This window comes from Eretmochelys imbricata, chromosome 1 (genome assembly GCF_965152235.1).
Source record: "Eretmochelys imbricata isolate rEreImb1 chromosome 1, rEreImb1.hap1, whole genome shotgun sequence".
Lineage (NCBI taxonomy): Eukaryota > Metazoa > Chordata > Testudines > Cheloniidae > Eretmochelys > Eretmochelys imbricata.
In genome coordinates, this window is record NC_135572.1 from 272840709 (window position 1) to 272859498 (window position 18790).

At 45.9% G+C, this 18790-nt stretch overlaps 1 protein-coding gene across 2 annotated transcripts in view; it reads right to left on the bottom strand.

The window, feature by feature from the left end:
- UTP20 (UTP20 small subunit processome component) overlaps nt 1-18790 on the bottom strand; it is an 83988-nt gene that overhangs the window by 7035 nt on the left and 58163 nt on the right. For both annotated transcript variants that reach the window (XM_077831745.1, XM_077831749.1), the window contains 14 exons: nt 18369-18508; nt 17623-17779; nt 16381-16479; nt 15557-15724; nt 14638-14804; nt 13098-13239; nt 12665-12781; nt 10646-10816; nt 8952-9080; nt 8228-8338; nt 5937-6016; nt 4589-4658; nt 2269-2451; nt 1136-1267 (listed from right to left, as the gene is read on the bottom strand). In XM_077831745.1, coding sequence (XP_077687871.1) covers nt 1136-1267; nt 2269-2451; nt 4589-4658; nt 5937-6016; nt 8228-8338; nt 8952-9080; nt 10646-10816; nt 12665-12781; nt 13098-13239; nt 14638-14804; nt 15557-15724; nt 16381-16479; nt 17623-17779; nt 18369-18508 — 1866 coding nt within the window. The remainder of the gene's footprint in view (nt 1-1135; nt 1268-2268; nt 2452-4588; nt 4659-5936; nt 6017-8227; nt 8339-8951; nt 9081-10645; nt 10817-12664; nt 12782-13097; nt 13240-14637; nt 14805-15556; nt 15725-16380; nt 16480-17622; nt 17780-18368; nt 18509-18790) is intronic.

Below are 18790 nucleotides of genomic sequence, written 5' to 3' on the forward strand. Positions count from 1 at the left end.
AGTGACTGAATTACAGGAAGGGAATTGTACTGAATACTTTAATATTTTCTATAGGTTAAACGAAGAATCACAGTGCAGTATTGCTGACCTTTCGTATCCATGTAAACCTATGGGTTTCTGGGAGTTGATATTCTCAGTGATAAGAACACCATCACCTTGATATTTAGTCTGCTTTTAAATAAATGGATCCCAAAAAGTGTCAGACGTGACATCAGCCCCCTGCCCATTTCTGTGGTTTTACAATCCCCATTTTGTTTAAAGGAGTGTTTCTTCTCTCCTACTGCTGTGGAAGAGCCTCACCCAGACAGGGAGAGCTGACACACTACACATCAAGTGCTCTCAAATGCACAAAGTCAACAAACTATAAAAAGAGAAGGTCAGATGCTTTTTCTCTAATCTCTTCCGGTTCCAGTCATAGAATCATAGAATATCAGGGTTGGAAGGGACCTCAGGAGGTCATCTAATCCAACCCCCTGCTCAAAGCAGGACCAATCCCCAATTTCTGCCCCAGATCCCTAAATGGCCCCCTCAGGGACTGAACTCACAACCCTGGGTTTAGCAGGCCAATGCTCAAACCACGGAGCTATCCCTCCCAATAAAACAAAGAAGACAATCACCACAGTCATCTTACTACCATTATTTTATAGTGCCCAAGAGCATGCTGGGCACCTCGCAGCAGATCTGTCCCTGTCCTGACGAGCTGACAATAGGAATTTCAGATGGGACAATGAGCAAGGGTGACAAAAGTTGGAGAGAGGCTGGGGCAAGAAGAGCTGACATTTACAGCAACATGATCGTGTGGTCACTCAGCACAGGTATGCATACAGTTTGGTGGTTCTATTAGATTCTCCCACACACACATGCAGACCAACCCCCCTGTAGACTGACATGTCACATGAAAAGGTTTTCATTTACAGACACAGTGTGATTTTTAAGTTGACAGTGTCCCTTTAAGAACTTATGTATTGGGCACATGTCTCATCAGTCATGCTGGTCAAGTAACAGGCCCAAAGAGTTTAGTCATTTATTCTTGCCTCCATTATCCTTTTCTCTTCCCCCTCCCACTTATTTATTGCAATTTCCCCAGCTAAACCTGTCTCTTTCCCAAAATTTCATCCCTGGTCTAATGACTTACATCTTCAAATTTCAGAGGTTCAATTTCTTTTTCTATCAGTGGGAGAACGGCTCCAAGTTGACTTTCAAACGCCACTCCCTCGGCTTCCACGAACAAACCACAGGCCTGGGTGGCTAGTCTCTTGTGTGAGCTCTGCCAATAGAGAGGAGGGCAGAGCAATCGTTATTTCTTGGTATAATATGAAGAACTCATCACTCTGTAATACAGCTCAGCGAATAAGGCACTACATTTTCAGATGTCACTAGTGATTTTGGGTGCCTCTGTTCTGCATACCCAAACTGGGACAATTTTAAAGGAAATTGATTTCCAGAATGTGGGGCACCAATCCATGCTCTGAAAATCAGGCCTCTTTATGGTGTCAGGTTGGGAGCCTAAGACACGCAATATCCCTAGTCGTGTGAGGAAACGTAGGCTCACAGCATAAAGCTGAACTTTCAAGAATGCTAATTTTTAGCAAGTTTCCAAAACTACAGGGTTTTGAAGCACAACACAAAGTTACCCGTAGCTTCAGACCATCTATTTGATTAGCATATTGTAGATGAAAGAGCTCAAATGGAGACACATTTTGCCTACTCAAAAAGTTAACAGAACCACTCAAGTCAGGACGGGACCCAAAAGGTCTTAAATCTGCTACATCCCAGTAATAGAGAGGATGGACTAAGCAGCAGATGAACAAAAATAGCACCATCTACCAATTACTAAGCTCAAATTCAAGGGGATTTTGCTCAAATTTCACCACCAAAACGTGCAGCTTTGGGCAAACACTGAACAAGGAGAATTGTTCAATCCAAATGGTGAACTTTCAGAAAGCCATAAGCGTGTAAAACAAGGCAGGCTCTAATGGAAATTGTTTTATAACCTTAGCTACAGCAACCACTTCTGCTGGGCCTATTCAAGAATGAATCTACATAGCTTCTTCCTCTCCTTGCCAGCAAGGACTCTGCAGGACAGTGGAGTTTTAACAAGCTGTGACTCTAGGACTGGTATGCTCCACAATCTTATCCCTGCACCACCACACAAGTTTAACTAAACACACCACCTACCCTCTGAGATTAAACATTTATAAACCCCGGATTTGCTCCAGTTCCATTCTCCCAGTGAAAAGAGCTGGGGTGCCCTGAAACGAATAATACCTTCTCGCTGTTAAACCACATGGTGACTAGTGAGAACATCAGATCTCGGTTTGCAGAGTTTACTTTAATGAGCAGAGATTTGTTTGCCATGGCTGCCATTTTCTTGCACTTGGCAGAGTCGTCATTTACCATCATCATACAGAGAGGGACAAAGAACAGCCCGCAGTATTGATGGAGTAATCCCTGAAAGGAAACAAATCAATCAATCACCTGGCAATCTCCAGAAGGCTTTCCGCATTTAAAAAAAAAAAAAAAAGGTTTTATTTTACCCCCCCAACACAAACAGGAGGATTCCTGAGGCCCAACTCTGGGCCCAAATAGAGGAAGTCAAACAGAGGAAGGGTGGTCCAGTTGTTGGACTTCAGAGACCTGTATCTGCTGGTCTGCCACTGACTTCTCATGCAACCTTGGGCAGTCCATGTATTTCACAGAGTTAAAAGCCAGAAGGGACCATCCGATCAACCCGTCTGCCATCCTGTGTACCACAGGCCCTTCATCTTCACCCAGAGACCTCTAGATCACAGGTTCTCAAACTTTCTGCCAGCATGACCCCGTTTTAATGAAGTCTTTCTTGCCATGACACCAGAAGAGCGAGATGGCGTCCTCCGCATAGTGTGACCTCATATGTATGGTGTGTGCAAGGTCACGCTGCGTAGAGGATGCCATTTTGTGGAGTGAAATGGCATCCTCCATGTTTTGTGACGTTCATGCTGCATGGAGCAAAATGGCGTCCTGTGCACAGTAGGGACTGTCATGACCCGATCTGCTGGGGTTGTCACCCACAGTTTGGGAACTGCAGCTCTACATTAAGCCCAAAGATCTGAAGTATTTCAGTCCTCAGGAGACTAAAATGCTGTGTGCCTCAGGCAGAGAGCAGGAGAGACCAAGGTGCCACTAATGCCTGAGGCCCTTGTCAAGGCAGGGAATTAATTAGTCTCTCTGTGCTTTGCTTCCCCATTTAATCCCTACCTCACAGGGATGTTGGGGGGATAAATATAGTAAAGATTGTAAGGTGCTCGGACATCGTTGGAATTGGAGCCATCTACATATGATAGATCAGTGGTGCTCAAACTGTGGTCCCCAAACCTAGAGGGCTGCAGAGGAACATTCCGGAGGTGGAGGAGCATGGCGGGGCCCAGGCCAGCCCTCATGAGGGGTGGGGAGGGAGCACCACCCAGCCCCGCTCTGCCCCCAGACCAGCTCTGACTCCAACCGCAGCTTCACTCCACCCCCTGCTGTCCCCAACCCAGCTCTGCCCTCATTCCCTCTCTGCCCCCAGGCCAGCTCCTCCTCCACCCCCAGTTCTGCCCCCAGCTCCACCTTCAGCCCAAGCTCCTCTGCTCAGCCAACTGTGCAGTAATGGAAGGGGGGTGTGGACAGATTCCATTATTGGTAAACTGGGGCACGCCAGGAAAAGTTTGGGCACCACTGCGATAGATGGAAATTCACACCTCATGCATGATGGGCTTTCTTCCCATTCCTCCCTGAGCTTGATGGGCTTTCTTCCCATTCCTCCTACATCCCCCCCATCCACGCTCACAGCCTCTGGTTCAGCCCAGCAGTTGCAGCAGCACTGCCTGGAGTCAGCAGCCGGTCTGTTTATAAATAAATGTAACGCTGTTTTAAATGTTGCTCTGTACGGACATGAGACCAGTTCTTTAGATCTCGTTGTGAGTCCCCCCACTAAAAGCACACTCTCTCTCCAGAAACGCCAAGACACAAGTCTGGAGATTGTTGGCCAAATTAGTTTAGAGATGGGAAGTCCAAAAAAAGATTTAGGAAAATCTTAAGAACAGGGCAATTCTTGAAACAGCCTAGCTTTAAAATTCCAATGCTGACTTTTTTCCTAACATTTCTGAAAAATGTTCCCGAAAGTTGAAGGGAAAAGGAAGCTCATAGAAAGCTACTTCAACCTGAACTACGGAACAGCTACTGCTTCTCCATTATACAGTGATTGCACTTGAATGCACTCCCTCATCCTGCTGTGTTTCATTTCTGCTCTTTTAGCATTTCTCACTAACCAAACATCTCCAAGTTGGTTTAAGCAGGTTCTAGTGCATATAGCAACACCATTTTGCTTGTAAAATGAGCAAATCTGACATGGAACGACTGAAAGACAATCCGCGTGAAACTCCAGTGTGTCATTGCAACTGTCACTTTTTAGAGCAGAACCAACACTAATGTTCTGAGAACTGTGCCGTACATTTGTGACAGGAGAGGATGTGAACAGCCAAGTGCATCCAGTTCTAATAAATCTGCAAATCCAGTTACTGGATATAACTGAAAAGCACAGATTGCTTGAAACTAAGACGTATGTTACCTGAGGGAACATTTCGAAGAGGTAAGCAATCATCTCCAACGCAGACTCTCTTCCTGTCTCATAGTCATAACTGAAAGAAAATAATTAACAAGATGGAGTGGGTTAGTATCTTCCAAAATTGCAAGAAATTCAGAAAACTGCAAACATTTTGGGTTTCTCCAAATATACGCACCAAGGATCTTTGAACAAACAGATCTTTATAATCAATGCCTGTTCCATAGTGGAGACAAACAATTTGCTCAACTTGCTTAACTGAAGACTAACACATTTGAACTGTGATAACTAAGAGACAGCCTTACTCACCTGGAGAAGTACCTCTCCCCTCCGGCACCCCACAGACACTACTGGAGGAGTAAGATACTTCTGAGTGGGGTAGGGTAGCAGGATTCAGCCCTCCATGTTATGTGTTCTATCAGCAGAATTCACAATACACAAGAGGACCCACTGATGAATGCAGCGTCAATGGAGACGTCATTCTAACCCCAACTAGCTTATTTTTTGTAAGATCCCATCCATCTTTCCACTTGGGCAGTGGTCCTTTGGGGATGTGCTTGCCATGTGTTACCTACCCATGCAAAGGAGGGAGGGGGACTAAAGACCTCCCTTGCACCCCAGTGCAGGTTACCTGGGACTTGGGTCTTGGCATTAGGAGTAACCAACCACGGTGACCACTTACTCCACCTCCCAGAGCACATGTACAGGGACAGGAATGGGCAGGCTGTTGGCTCTACTCTTGCACCCTGCACTTAATGGCCAACGCCACTGAGTCAGCATGGTGGGTATTGGAATATGCTGCTGGCACTGAGAGTAAATTATATGGGGACATTTGCAGAATGCACCAGAATATGTTGTAACTGCCCGAGGTGCATGCTGCTGATGCAAACTAGAAGCTACTTAAGTCTGTGTTAACATCATCCCGTGAAGAGGGCTACGTTAACATGGTCCACAAGAGGCAGTTAGCCCACCACACTGGCGTGCTCTGTAATTCACTGTCACAGTGCATGTGGATGACAGGGGTGTGTACGCAAGCCAGCAGTGCAGCTGACTAACCTTTAAGAGGAAACAATTAAAGGCATACTTTGGTTATGTAACAGCAACAGACAAAACCAGTACAGAAATTAAAGAAAAGATCGATAGGTGTGGTATCTATTTGCCATAAATGCTCTTTCGTTTGCTTCTAACAAAGCGAACATTTTACTTTTACAGCTAGGAAAACATGGTGCCAACCCTGCATACCCTTATTCTCATGAGCAGGGCCACTGGGATCAATGGAACACTTGCATGAGAAAGGGTTTATAGCACTGCTCTTTTTGAAAAGCCACACACACAACAAGGGTTGCAAACTCACTTGAGCTGAGCAAATATGAACTCCAAATTGGGTTTCAGCTTGTCACCAAGGGGATAGTCGAGAATGTATTTCAGGTAAATCTGAAAAAAGAGAGAAGGAAGAATTACCAGAAACAACGGGATCAGTTTGTGAAAATGTAATGATGAGAGCAACGCTTTTTGCAACAAACTATTAACAAGATACACACCTCCCTTTCATGTGTACATAAAGCCTCATCTTGCAAAGCACAAGCCGTCTCAACTTCCACTGACTTGCATGGGAGTTACAGGCACTCAGCACCTTACAAGATCAGTCCCTTAAAAACTTAAGTCGACATAGCTGCGGCCTTCAGGGGTGTGAAAAATCCACACCCCTGAATGCTGTCGCTAGGCCAACCTAATGCCCAAGGTAGATGCGGTAAGTCACTGGAAGAATGCTTCAGTCAACCTAGCTACTGTCACTTGGGGAGAGGAGTTCCTCGAGCGATGGAAAAACCCCTTCCACTGCTGTAGGATGTGTCTACACTGTGGGGTTATAATGGCATAGCTACACTGCTATGGTGCCCACAGTGTGGACAAGCCTTTAGTCTTGGTAATGACTGTCGCTAGCACTTATGAGTTTATGATGTCTCTGTTTAAAATGACAGGCTCAACAAACCTCAAAATAAGTTCTCTAAATATTAAACTAAAACTCATTTTAGTACGGTCCCTAATGCTAAGATCATCAGCTGTGTCCACTATAAATCTGCCATTTATAGTAACGGACTCCGAAGGGACCATTGTGAACATCTAGCCTTACCACCTCCAGAACACAGGCCTTAGAATTTCCCACAGTAATTCCTGTATCAGCTAGAGCAGATCTTTTAGAAACTCATCCAGTCTTGATGTAAAGACTTGAAGTGAACTATGAACATTGTTCCAAAGGTTAATTACCTTTAGTGTTAAAAAAGGATGCCTTAGCATGAATTTAAGTTTATGTGGGTGGCGCTGTAAAGGTCGCAGTAGGCATCAGACACATCACAATACAGAAAATAAATAAAAATATCCAAGTGGTCAGCCTGGCTGCAAATTATTTCTTCAGAAAACATTTTCATTTCTCGAGAGCCAAATACAGTAGGGTGAACCCACATCATCCCAGGTGGGCAAATTTCTTTGCTGTGTCTTGATGCTCCAGTGATTTCAAAAGGGTTCATGTGCAGAGGATGGTTTGTTTTTTTTAAATTCTATTTTCTATTTTTAGCCCCACAATCTGGAACCGTGTTCCCCTGATAATGATTGTCATCCAATTCTACCTCTTAAATACTACCCCTTCCTTTTCCAACCACAACCTGGGAACCCTTCCAAATACAGCAGACAGCCAACCAGTTTGCTCTCTGAGAGGAGGTAGGATTCACCTTGCACTTTAAGATATTTATCCCTTCCTCCCTCTGTAACTCAGGTCCTAATTCAGCAAAGCATAGAAGGATATACTGGTCTTTAAGCATGTTAGAAATAATGTCCTGGGACTGTTCTTGTGCTTCAGGTTAAGCACGTACTTGGGCATCTAGCTGAGTCAGGGCTGTAACGCTGTTCCTTATCAGACAGTAAATATCTTAAATGTGAGAGGGAGTTCAGAGAAGGAAAACAAGAATAACCAAGAAATTGGGCTTCTTTACCTTTGAAAGGAGACGAATAAGAGGGGACAAGTATATAAAATAATGAATGGTTTAGAGAAGGTAGGTTGGAAGCTTCTGCTCTCCCTATCTTATACAACAAGAAAAAGGGGGCATGCAGCAAAATTAAATGTGGGAAATTCAAAAGGAAATACTTTTCACCCAATGTGTGATGAGACTGTGGAACTCACTGCCACATGAAGTAATCAAGGCTGAGAAATAAGAGTCAAAAAGGGGGGGACTCAACAGTTATAGCGATAACAAGACTACGTAGAGTTATAAACGGATATTACTAACAAAAAAAGGTGTAAGAGATGTTAAACTTCCTGCTCAGTGCTTAAGCTGATCTTGAACTATTATAGATCAAGAGGAGACTTAATGGTGGAGGGGGCAGATTATCCCGTATCTGCCTGCTGCGGGAGTCTTACATCTTCCTCTGAAGCATCTGGTACTGACCACTGTCTGAGTCAAGATACCAGACTAGATGGACTTGGGGTCTGATCCAGTCAGGCAACTCCTAAGACATGAGGCCAGTTTTGGGTTGAGTGCTAGAAACTTGGCTGTTAAACCTGCTTATCATCATTAATAAAAGAAATTCTGTTAATAGGGTTTTATTAAAATAGAGCACGGAGCTTAAGGAAAGAAACCTCCTTCTACTAACCTGCCTGCACTGGACTCGCACTGGCTCACTCTGGCCTGTGATGGCAAACTTGGCAACCTTCTGCATGACGGCATCGATTTCAGGAACAATCAGCTTTCTGGATAAAATAGCCTTAAAAAACATGTGACAATACAACCTGCGTCATTCTCATTCTGCTTGCGCACTGTCAGATACAACAGCACCACCCAGTGGCAAAACAAACTTTGGTGTTATTTTAACATCCAGCTTTGAACATCTTTATTGCCAGAGTAACTCCTTTTAAAGGAGGTGGCCTGCAAAGTCAGGTCTGCTTTTGCTGGAGGACCTTCAGCATGTTCATGGTGAGCTCTCACAGCTCAGTTGAAGGGACGGGGATTGTCATGTCTTTAACACAGGCATCATTTATCCAAAACGTTCATTACTCTTTGAAGTTAAATGTGTTAACAAAACAACTCCCAGAAACAGTTTTAAACTCCATATTGCTCTACTTTTCCTCTAAGAACTCTTGTGATCTCATCATTTCACTAGTTCTCTCGTCATTGTAAACTGGTCTAACCTAGACAGAACCTGAACTTCTAATGTTAAGATCAAGCAGAAAAGCTGTGTGGCCTTCTTTATAGCAAGGGCACCTTTAACAGACATTCTGTAATCTTTCACCTGCTTTGTATTAACAGGTAGACAGTATAAGCACTTTCATTTCTACAATCCGGAAATTGTAAACCAAACACACGCTCTATAACAATACCTTTAAAAGGCCGAAGGCAGTGGCTTGACGCGAGGAATCATAGATATCTTCTTCAGCATATCCCAGCAACACCTGGAGCTGTTTCTCTGTTATGTGACTGTTTGTGTTCCTCACAAGTCTAGTTACGCACTGCAAATTAAAATCAGGTATTGTAACGTGACTAGAACGGCATGTTCCAGCAGATCAATTTGCACTTCCGTACCGCGATAAAATCAATAACTGCGACATTCAGCAACACACACTCTTTCTGAAAAACTGAAATCTGTCTGAAGCCTGATTTAGTGGATAGCACTGGTGTAATACACAAACTTTAACCCTGGAGGATTCAGCTAGTCTTCTTCCCATAAGAAACAAATGTTAGCATGTTTACAGCTGGCAAATTCAAGACAAAAAGTGTGACCAAGGTTGGAGACGAAATATACACCAACACATTCAACAAAACATTGGCCCGGGAACAAAAAGGTTTGCGGAATCGGGACCACATTGAGAAAAAATCCTTCCTCGCTTCTATTTAGTATTATTTATCCTGCAACTATCCCCAGGATAAGGTAACCATAATTTGATAAAGCATTTTGAAGCTATATTTGTCAGAAGGACACTATGCACAATAAAGATTACTGCTGTTAATTGCCCAGTTTTCCTAAGCTCATTTCAGTTGCTGGTTTTTTTTAAACCCATTTAATTTAAAAGCAAACAAGCTGATCAAACAGAAGTGACATTTATCGAGAGAGACAATGGGAGCAAAAGACTGTTTCAGTGAAACAGAACTGCCCAATAAACGCGCTTCTGTAAAACACTTTGCTGACGCAGAGACCTGGGTTCATTCAGGTGACTTTTATGAGGTTTCCAGTGAAGACAGCAACAGCAAGACCATTTCTTTCCCTCCCTAGCGTCCTGACTCATGCAGAGGGACAGAAGAGGCTCCGTGCAGGCACAGACTGCAGGGTTGAGGGATCTGTAGCTGGACTTTCCTGATTCCATGAAATGAACATGAAACTGTTCCGCAGATGACAGGTGCACGCACCCCGCCCCCATACAGAGGGGCACCAGCTAAAGAGGACACATGAGCTCCCTATGTGTCTCCTCCCCAACCAACCGGGCCCCCCATGCTCTCCCCAGCCAATGTTACCTGGGGGCGGGGGGGAATCTCTGTCCTCCTGCCGCGCCAGTTCCCCATCCCCCCTCAGGGCACATCTGGCTGCTCTTCCCGGCAGCCAGACGCCGGCAAGGAGCGGGACTGAGCCACACTCAGACACTGCCTCGTGCAGCGCAACAGCTGCCTGGGAGAGCGCTTGGCTACAGCAGCAGCAGGCTGCCTCCCGCCCGGGCTTGGCTTCTGGGACAGCAGCTGAGGGAACTGGAGCCCACCCGCCATGCTCTGTGCGCAGCAGCGAGAGCCTTGCTGGGGAGGGGGAGAGCGTCCCAGCTCCCTTGGCCACTGTCCCCGGAAGCTGAGCCTGGGCAGGGGGCAGCCTGCTGCTCTCCGAGTCACAGTCCGCCACTGGGCTGCACCGGGCAGCGTCTCGGGCAGCCTGGGGGGAAGCGGCTCTGGCCCTGCCCCTTCTCTTCCAGCTCTGGCCCCGCCCCTTCCACTCCTCACCCCGGCATGCTCAGAGCTGTTGGGGGGGCAGGGAACATTCGACCCTTCCTTCCCCACGAGTCGCCTATGAACTGTTCTATTTGGCCCCGCTTACTTTGAAACAGTTCACCACCAAATGGAAGTTCTGGCCCCTGGCTGCTCCTGGCTTGGCAAAGTCCTTCAGCAGCAGAAAAAGCTGCTTGGTTAGTTGCTCTGTATTCTTTTCAATAGAAGGCAAAGGGAACTTTAAAATCCACACCAAAGACTGCAGGGCGCCAGTGATCACCTGGGAATAGGAGCCAAAGAATAGCATGTGAGATTAACAGGATTTAAAGAGCATTCTCCCCCCTCCCCGGTCTATAATTACTAGCAGGCTCGGGTGACTATCTACAGATGGAAGCTGGAATTAACACACAAGTTAAGATCTCCCAAACCTTTTACGTGAAATAGAAATGGCTAGTCAACCTAACGGGAAAGGTAATCCATAGCACATCCCGATCTACGGCCAAGATTTTCAGATGTGGCTACTGATTTCTGGTGTCTACCTTGAGATACCTCTAAGGGGTCTGATTTTCAGAGGGTGGGTGCTCAGCATTTTCTGAAAACCAGGCTCCGTTAAGGAGTCTCATTTTTGTCTCCCCAAAATCACCAGTCACATGAAAATCTTGGCCTCGGTGTTTGTTGGCAAATTAGTCGAGCCACCAGAGCCAGTGTGTCAGGTGCCTTCTGTTGTGGTGAAAAAAGAGTGCCCAGGTCAGACTCTGCATTCCTGAACACCCCAAAATCTGCAGAGGGAGGGGTTTATTTGGCCGCTTTGCTCACATGGATACAGTACCGCTGCACTGCCTGGTGACTAGTTAACCTGATGTCTGCCCCACAAGTTGGCATACAAGCGAGAACCTCACGGCTCTCCCCTCGCTTAGAACCTGCCTGTTACCGAGCACAAAACGTTGGTACTTTGCTACGAGACCATTCTGCTTCTGAAGTTTTAACTGTCCTAGTGGGCCTGATCCTGTGAGAGGTGCTGAGTGCCCTCAAATCCCATGGATTTAGTGAGATAGGCATGCCCAGCACTTAGCGAGATTAAGCCAGTTATGAAGGACTGCATAAGGTTTTTGTCAGACTACGTTACTCAGTCAGCAGTGCATTTGGGTGAAGGAAAGGGATGCAGGTTGACCTCCTGGCACTGGGAATCCAGGATTTTATACCTATGCACTGCAAAGGGAACGGGGTGGGTGGTAGTGAGAGGGGAGAAATCAAGCTAAGGAGTTAGGAAAAGCAGAAGGGGCCCCAAGTTTAGCCAATTAGGGCAGGCCCAAGGCAGCACAAGGAAACTTTGGGAAGCTCCCTCCCAAGGCAGGGTAGCCAGTACTGAGTGTGGCTGTCCCACAGGCAGAAGAGCGTCACTGCAGCAGCAGCAGGAGCAGGTTCTGCTCCAGTTTCTACAATCTGAACAGGACCAAAGAGGGGGAGGGGGAAGAGAAGGAAACGAAAGGAAAAGTTTCATAGCAGGATCTTGTTACCTTTTCTCTACAGGGGAAGAAAAATTTAGGGTTTCCCTTTTAATTATTATTGTAAGTGAACTACAGTCGCAAAGGTGTCACAGTCATACCACCAGACGCAGACGGCCCAAGCTGCAGAACAGCCACAGCACGAGGTGTGCAGAGACCATGTCAGCTCCCTACGCTGCCCTTCAACTCTGATCTCAAGGGACCTCTCCTCCAGGAGCAACTGGGCAGGTCCTGTTTCTAGGCCCGTTCGATCCTTGGACACTGCTGAGATTCCCAACAAGGAGGCTAGTTATGATGGGGACAGTGACAACCGCTAGAACCAGATCAAGAGCAGCCATGTATTTCGCAGACGTCTAGCAGTAAGAACCCCTCACTGCTGACTTTGGCCATGTTTCAACCAGCAATTCAGAGGCAAAACATTCAGTATCCCCTGGATTACAAAACTCCCAAGGTATCGTACCCTGTAACTAATTATTTACCTTAACAGCTAAGAAATCAGGTTTGAAACTGGGCTTTATAGTTCAAGGACAACGTAGGGAAGCCTTTGGAATCCGTGGTTAGCCTGAATTCTGAAATGGAGCTGGGTAGAAGAGGCAAGTGTAAATTGAGCTAAGACCCCCTACCTTAACATCCATGGATTGCAGGCAATTTATAAGCAGCTGAACAAAAGGATCCAACATTTCTAACACATGCTCATCTGAGGAATTTATTTTGGATCTCTTCAGGCTCATGTGTAGTAGCTACAGTGTTGAAAACACATTTTTCATTAGTCACAAAGAGAGGACGAAGACATTGTCATGTAACTCAAAAGGGGTTAAAAAAAAACCCAAAACACAATTTCAGGACACAGTAGAAACCATGCAACAGCACATCAGGACTTTAACAAATGAAGTGCTCTTAGCAGCACCCTAGAAGCCCCGCACTGAAGTTACTATGGGCAGCCAGACCCCCAGGGATTGTCATTAATACCAGACAGGGACAGAGGGTATTTTTTCTTTTAGGAAAGCAGAACAATTGACCCCACAGCACTTGTTTCACATCTGGGGAGACCCTTACCCTAAGTCCTGAGTCGACCAAGATATGCATGTTAGTCTTGCTGCTAACAGGTGCTTTCTGCCCGCCTCGAGCTGGGACGGGTGGGAGTAACAGGCAGCTTTCTGGTTGCAGACGAGGATCTGGAGGAGCCGGGGCTTTCGTTCTGAAAATTATAACGAGGTGAAAAGTACAGTTAGACTTTGATGTCACTGGAGGCTTACTGCTGGCAGTGGAGAGAATTTCACTGCCTCTGTTGTTGACAACACACACTGCACGGAGCACATGCAGGTCCTGGCAGTGAAAGAGTCAATGGAACAAACGGAAGAGCATTTTTACTTCTGTGAGGACTAAGAAGTATGTTTTGCGTCACGTAACATTTCTACTGTTTTCTCACATTTAAGTTTATCATTGGTAAAAAAGCCCCCAAACAGGCAAAATCCAATAACTAGCGCAATGCAAATTTAAAATTTCTTTTAAAAAACTGTCCAAATTGAAAGGCATTTCAATTTCCAAACCTGATCCACAATAACCGCAGCTTTCATCTCATCTATAAACGGCCCTTCCCTGTATCGGGAGAAACTTCTAGCTAAAATGAGAAAACGAAAACACTTGGAACAAAAACTTAAGCAGGGAAGCCACCGAAATTCAACCCTTTTCAAACAAGAGAGCAGCCCATGGGATACAAGTACAGACTCCTGAGAGAGTCCCGCTTCTACCATCTCCTAACCAAGGCATCTTCAGACTTTGGCAGCCCTGCTTTCAGAGGCTCAGTATAATCTGTCCAAACCTGGGATGAAATGTAAATTTAAGGCTGTGACGAGCATGAGGAAGAAACCTTAATGTGTTTGGGGAAACTCATAGACTTTAAGGCCAGAAGGGACCATCATGATCATTTAGTTGGACATCCTGCAAGTTGCAGGCCACAGAACCTCATCCACCCACTCCTGTAATAGACCCCTCACCTCTGGCTGAGTTACTGAAGTCTTCAAATCATGGTTTAAAGACTTCAAGTTACAGAGGATCCACATTTACACTAGTTTAAACCTGCAAGTGGGCCTGCCCCATGCTGCAGAGGAAGGCGAAAAACCCCCAGAGTCTCTGCCAATCTGATTTGGGGGAAATCTCCTCTCATACAGTAGGTTTTCCATTCCTTGGATCATCCTAGAAGCCCTTCTCTGCACTTGTTCCAGTTTGAATTCATCTTTCTTAAACATGGGAGACCTCCTTCCTCCAGTCTGACAGTTCACTTGGGGGGGAGGGATAGCTCAGTGGTTTGAGCTTTGGCCTGCTAAACCCAGGGTTGTTAGTTCAATCCTTGCGGGGGCCATTTAGGGATCTGAGGCAAAAACTGGGGATTGGTCCTGCTTTGAGCAGGGGGTTGGACTAGATGACCTCCTGAGGTCCCTTCCAACTCTGATATTCTATGATTCTCCGTATGACCTGCTGTAGTTTCCCCAGATTTCACAGAATCATTCCAAGAGCAAAATCTCAAGAAACCAGAACTCTCAGACAGCAAAGACCAATCAATAGCAGATGGACGATGTCATTCTCTGTAATTTACCTGGCTTTTTCCGTTAGCAGGGGCAGATTTTCGCTGATCAGGCCGTGGCTGAGCACGAGAATGGATTCTGCACTCATTTCCGGATTTAGGATCAACCCTGACATGATGCGACGTAACGTTTCGTTCACCTTGCGGGACATTTTCAAGCTCATGGTGCTCTCTAAAATCTAGACAGCACAGGAGTCATGTTAAGCTTTAACACAGCAGGGCAGCTCTCTGTGGGCAGCAGGAGGAAGTTACAAGACCGGCCAATCCAAACTGCCTCCAGCACAAGCAGAAACCTGCTGCCCACCCGCCTCACCAGGACAGAGAAATCCCTTCACATTCTCCCCACCCACCTCCAGATTAATCAGCAAATGAAGAGTCTAAAAGCACAGTGGGGCCTCAGAGCATATGAGTGTATGGCACTCCATTCCTGCCAGTGTTCTACATGGGCACAGGTCCACTCATGTGGAGAGCCCCACTCAAGTCACTAGGGTGCCACATGGGTGGGTATTTTCCCATGTCTGGAGTCCCTGACTTCAGCAGGGTTCCACGCATACACAGGCTTCCACTCAGGCAGAATAACTTGCAGGATCGGGGCCTTTATGAGCTCTGGTATAAATAATGTAATCAGAGGCAAATCACATCTGAGAGGTGGAGCAGAAAAAATCCAGAGTAGATACTTCTTTTGCACGGGGTGGGGAGAAGGAGGAGGTAAGTTACCTCTTGCCATAGAAATAAATAGTAAATCCCTATTTTATCCTCTAAAAGAATACTGATTTCCAGCAAGGGAAAAATGAAAGCCAGATCCCACCTGTGCGGTTATGCCACCTTATCCCCTCGGAGCTCTCCGATTCTTCCTTTCACACGGCCCATCTGATCGCGTTCAGTGTTAAAGGCAGGGCTCCTACCAAAAGTGCTGACTGGATATGCTTACCTCTTTCAATGGAAGAATGAGCTTCGTGACTTGGTCCTTCCCTACGTACTTGGCAAGGATTTCGTAAGAATCGTAACTGTTGCTTCTGCGAGCCTCCATGACCTTGGAGACTATCCCCTTCACTTCCTTTTCCTCAGCAACATCCCCAAACAGCTCCTGATTGAAAATCTTTTGAAATATAGTGGAGAGAAACTAATGAGAACAGCAGAATCACTAGGGACTTGATTATTGCAACAACAGCAGAAAACGGCATTTTCTTTGCAACCACAATAAAAAAAAAAAGTCCTGGAAGCTCAAAGCAGATTCTGCCCTCCCCCGTCTTGCAGGCACAAAGGACTCGGTACTGCATCAGGAGCAGCAGAGGGGAAGGGGACACTGGGAACACATGCAGGTGGTCCGTACACCAATTCCCTGTGGAACACAGCTCCATGGGTGTTCTCTGAATCCTCTACGGAGAGAGTTCCTGGAGACAAGGGGAAGGAGGGAAGGAACTTGTGGATGTGCCCTGGAATGGCAGGCCAGTTCTTCCCCCATAAGGGGGTGGTGTAGGATCACAATGGCACCTGTAGCCGTGAGACTGTAGTAGAAGAGCACAAGCTATGAGTGGAGAGTTCTCCCCTCTCCCGCCACCACACGCACAGCCAGTTACTTGTGCTAAGAATAGGATTTTTGTAGTACACAATCAACGTATATTGAAGTCAAAAGATCCCCCCTTTCAGAAGGCTGAGGTTGCCAGCGTCATCTCTTGCAACAGGTCTCTTTATCCAAGCATGTTCCCTTCGCATTTGACAAGTGTCATGACTTCCATTTCAATTAACTCCTACCTCAATCATAATGTCTAAGCAGGTGTCCAAATCGCCAGTGCTAAGCCTGCTGGTCAGGCCTTTCAGTAACAGGTGCACAGTGAAAGTCAGCACATGGACCTAGAGACAAACAATCAGCATTACATTTACCATTCCCAAACTGGGATTTTTTTGGTGCTGGGGTTGTTTTGGAAATAATCAGACTTGAGGATTCCCACAGCAGAGCTCTCACATTTCTCAAACAATATACTCAAATACTCTCGACAGGAAAACTACTGAGAACTGTCCAAAAACCCACACCTGGAAAGGATTTACCCGCTCTCCCAAAACTCAATTCAAAATGAGTCACTTTTTTCAAAATTTGTGTTTTTTACCCATTTCAGCATATCCCAAGATGCCTGCTTGGCCAGCAGCTCATTTCAGACAGCTAGAATGATACACACGCATGTCCAGAGCCATACCAGCACTGTTCTGGGCAGACGGTGATACAGACAGATAGAGCTCTTAGAGATTGTTCTCTTCCCACAGCTAAGACCAGCACTTTTCATCTCCAGAGTCCAGCAGCAGAAAGCGAGCATCTCCCCACTGGGACAGCTCATCTGACAAGCCATTCTTATCATAGGTTACAGTGAGAGGAACAATGACCATGTGGTTAAGGCACTGGACTGGGACTCAGGAGATTGGGTTTCTATTCCCAGCTCTGTCACACACTCACTGTGTGACCTTGGGCAAGGAATTGAGGGTGAAATCCTGGCCCTACTGAAGTCAGGGGGAAAACTTCAGTTGGGTCAGGATTTCACCCTTAACCCTTCTGTAAATTGGGGACAATATCACTGCCTTTCCCCATCTTGTCTATCTTCCAGGACTGCCTTTATGTCTGTACAGTGCCTAGCACAATGAGGACTGATTCTCAGTTGGGGCCTGCAACCACTACTGTACTACAAATTAATACTACGTTATTTTTCCACAGCACAAAGCAAAGTAAAAATCCTGGTTCTAATTTCCCATTGAAGTCTACTCCCAGCAAAACCATGCTCTGCAGTGTCCCTAGCGTCTGTTTGCCAGAAGCTGGGAATGGGCGACAGGGGATGGATTGTTGATGATTATCTGTTCTGTTCATTCCCTCTAAAGCACCTGGCACTGGCCACTGTGGTACGACAGGATACTGGGCTAGATGGACCTTTGGTCTGACCCAGTATGACCATTCTTATGTTCTTAATTATAAAAAGCTACAGAGAACAAGAGGAAGAACCATGGGATTACCTGGTAGCCATGGATGAGTATCGACTGCATCTCTCTTAAGACATACTGCAGGTACCGTGCTCCTAAAGCCTCCATGATTTTGGTGAGGGTGTTGCGTGCGATGTCCCGGATTTCCTGCGCCCGGTTCCTCAGAAGCGAGCAGACTTTCAGAAGAATGCTGGAACCAGAGATCAACAGCTCAGCACAGTCACAAACCAGCACAGAACCAAACACTACACTAATTGTCCTGGCTGCTTTCCAGGCCAATTTCATTGATTTTCTCTGACAGTTTTACATAGGGAACAGTTGAGCTATCATCAAAACCATGCACTGAGGCTCTCTTGTTTTCACATATGGCCTTAAGACCATGTGTGTATCACACACAAATGTATCATCCTCAAATGGTGCTATTGTACAAGAGGAAAGGTGGCTAAATTACAGGACTGAGAGTCCGGTTTCTAACCCCCAGCTCTGTCACCTCTTAATGCTTCACCCCACAGTTCTGATTACTACTTAAGGATTTATCAAGCACTTTTCACATGTAGCTGGACCCTATATAAGGAAAAAGTCAAAGGCCAAAGGGCATCAACATTAAACCCAAAGACATTGTGAAAATATATGTTTGTAAAAAAAATTGCAAAGTGTTTTAAGGACCTTTTCTCTCGAGCCTGGCTTTAGCCAGATGCAAAAATGCAGGCTTTTAAAAATCTGGCCCTTAATCTTTTAGCGCAATAATGGACATTTGAGGAGCGACTCTGCCCCCATACCTTGGCAGGTTAGCTTCCATGACCTCTTGTGGGAGAGACTGCATCACCTTGACCATGGCAAACGCTAATGGCACCCGAACCACTTCTTCATCGTTCACAGCCTTGGATTTCACAAGCTTGTGTTCCTCATCTCTTTTCACCTGGAACATGGGGCAGATCCCTTTTAACACTGCACTGGTGATGCAAATGAACAACTTTTTCAAGTACCCAGTTCTTAATCCCATGAAGAGCAGGCTGACTGCATTTTAAAGTCTTAAATAAGCTGGACAGCCCAGTAATTACCTTTTAACAAACGTTATTGTATATGTGCCTAACACCGTATCCATCCTGAAGGACCCCAGAGCACTTCATAGACTATGTCCTTTGGAAACTGTTTATCAGGGGACTCTGTTACAGTGACACACTGTTTAGAGTGGAGTTTC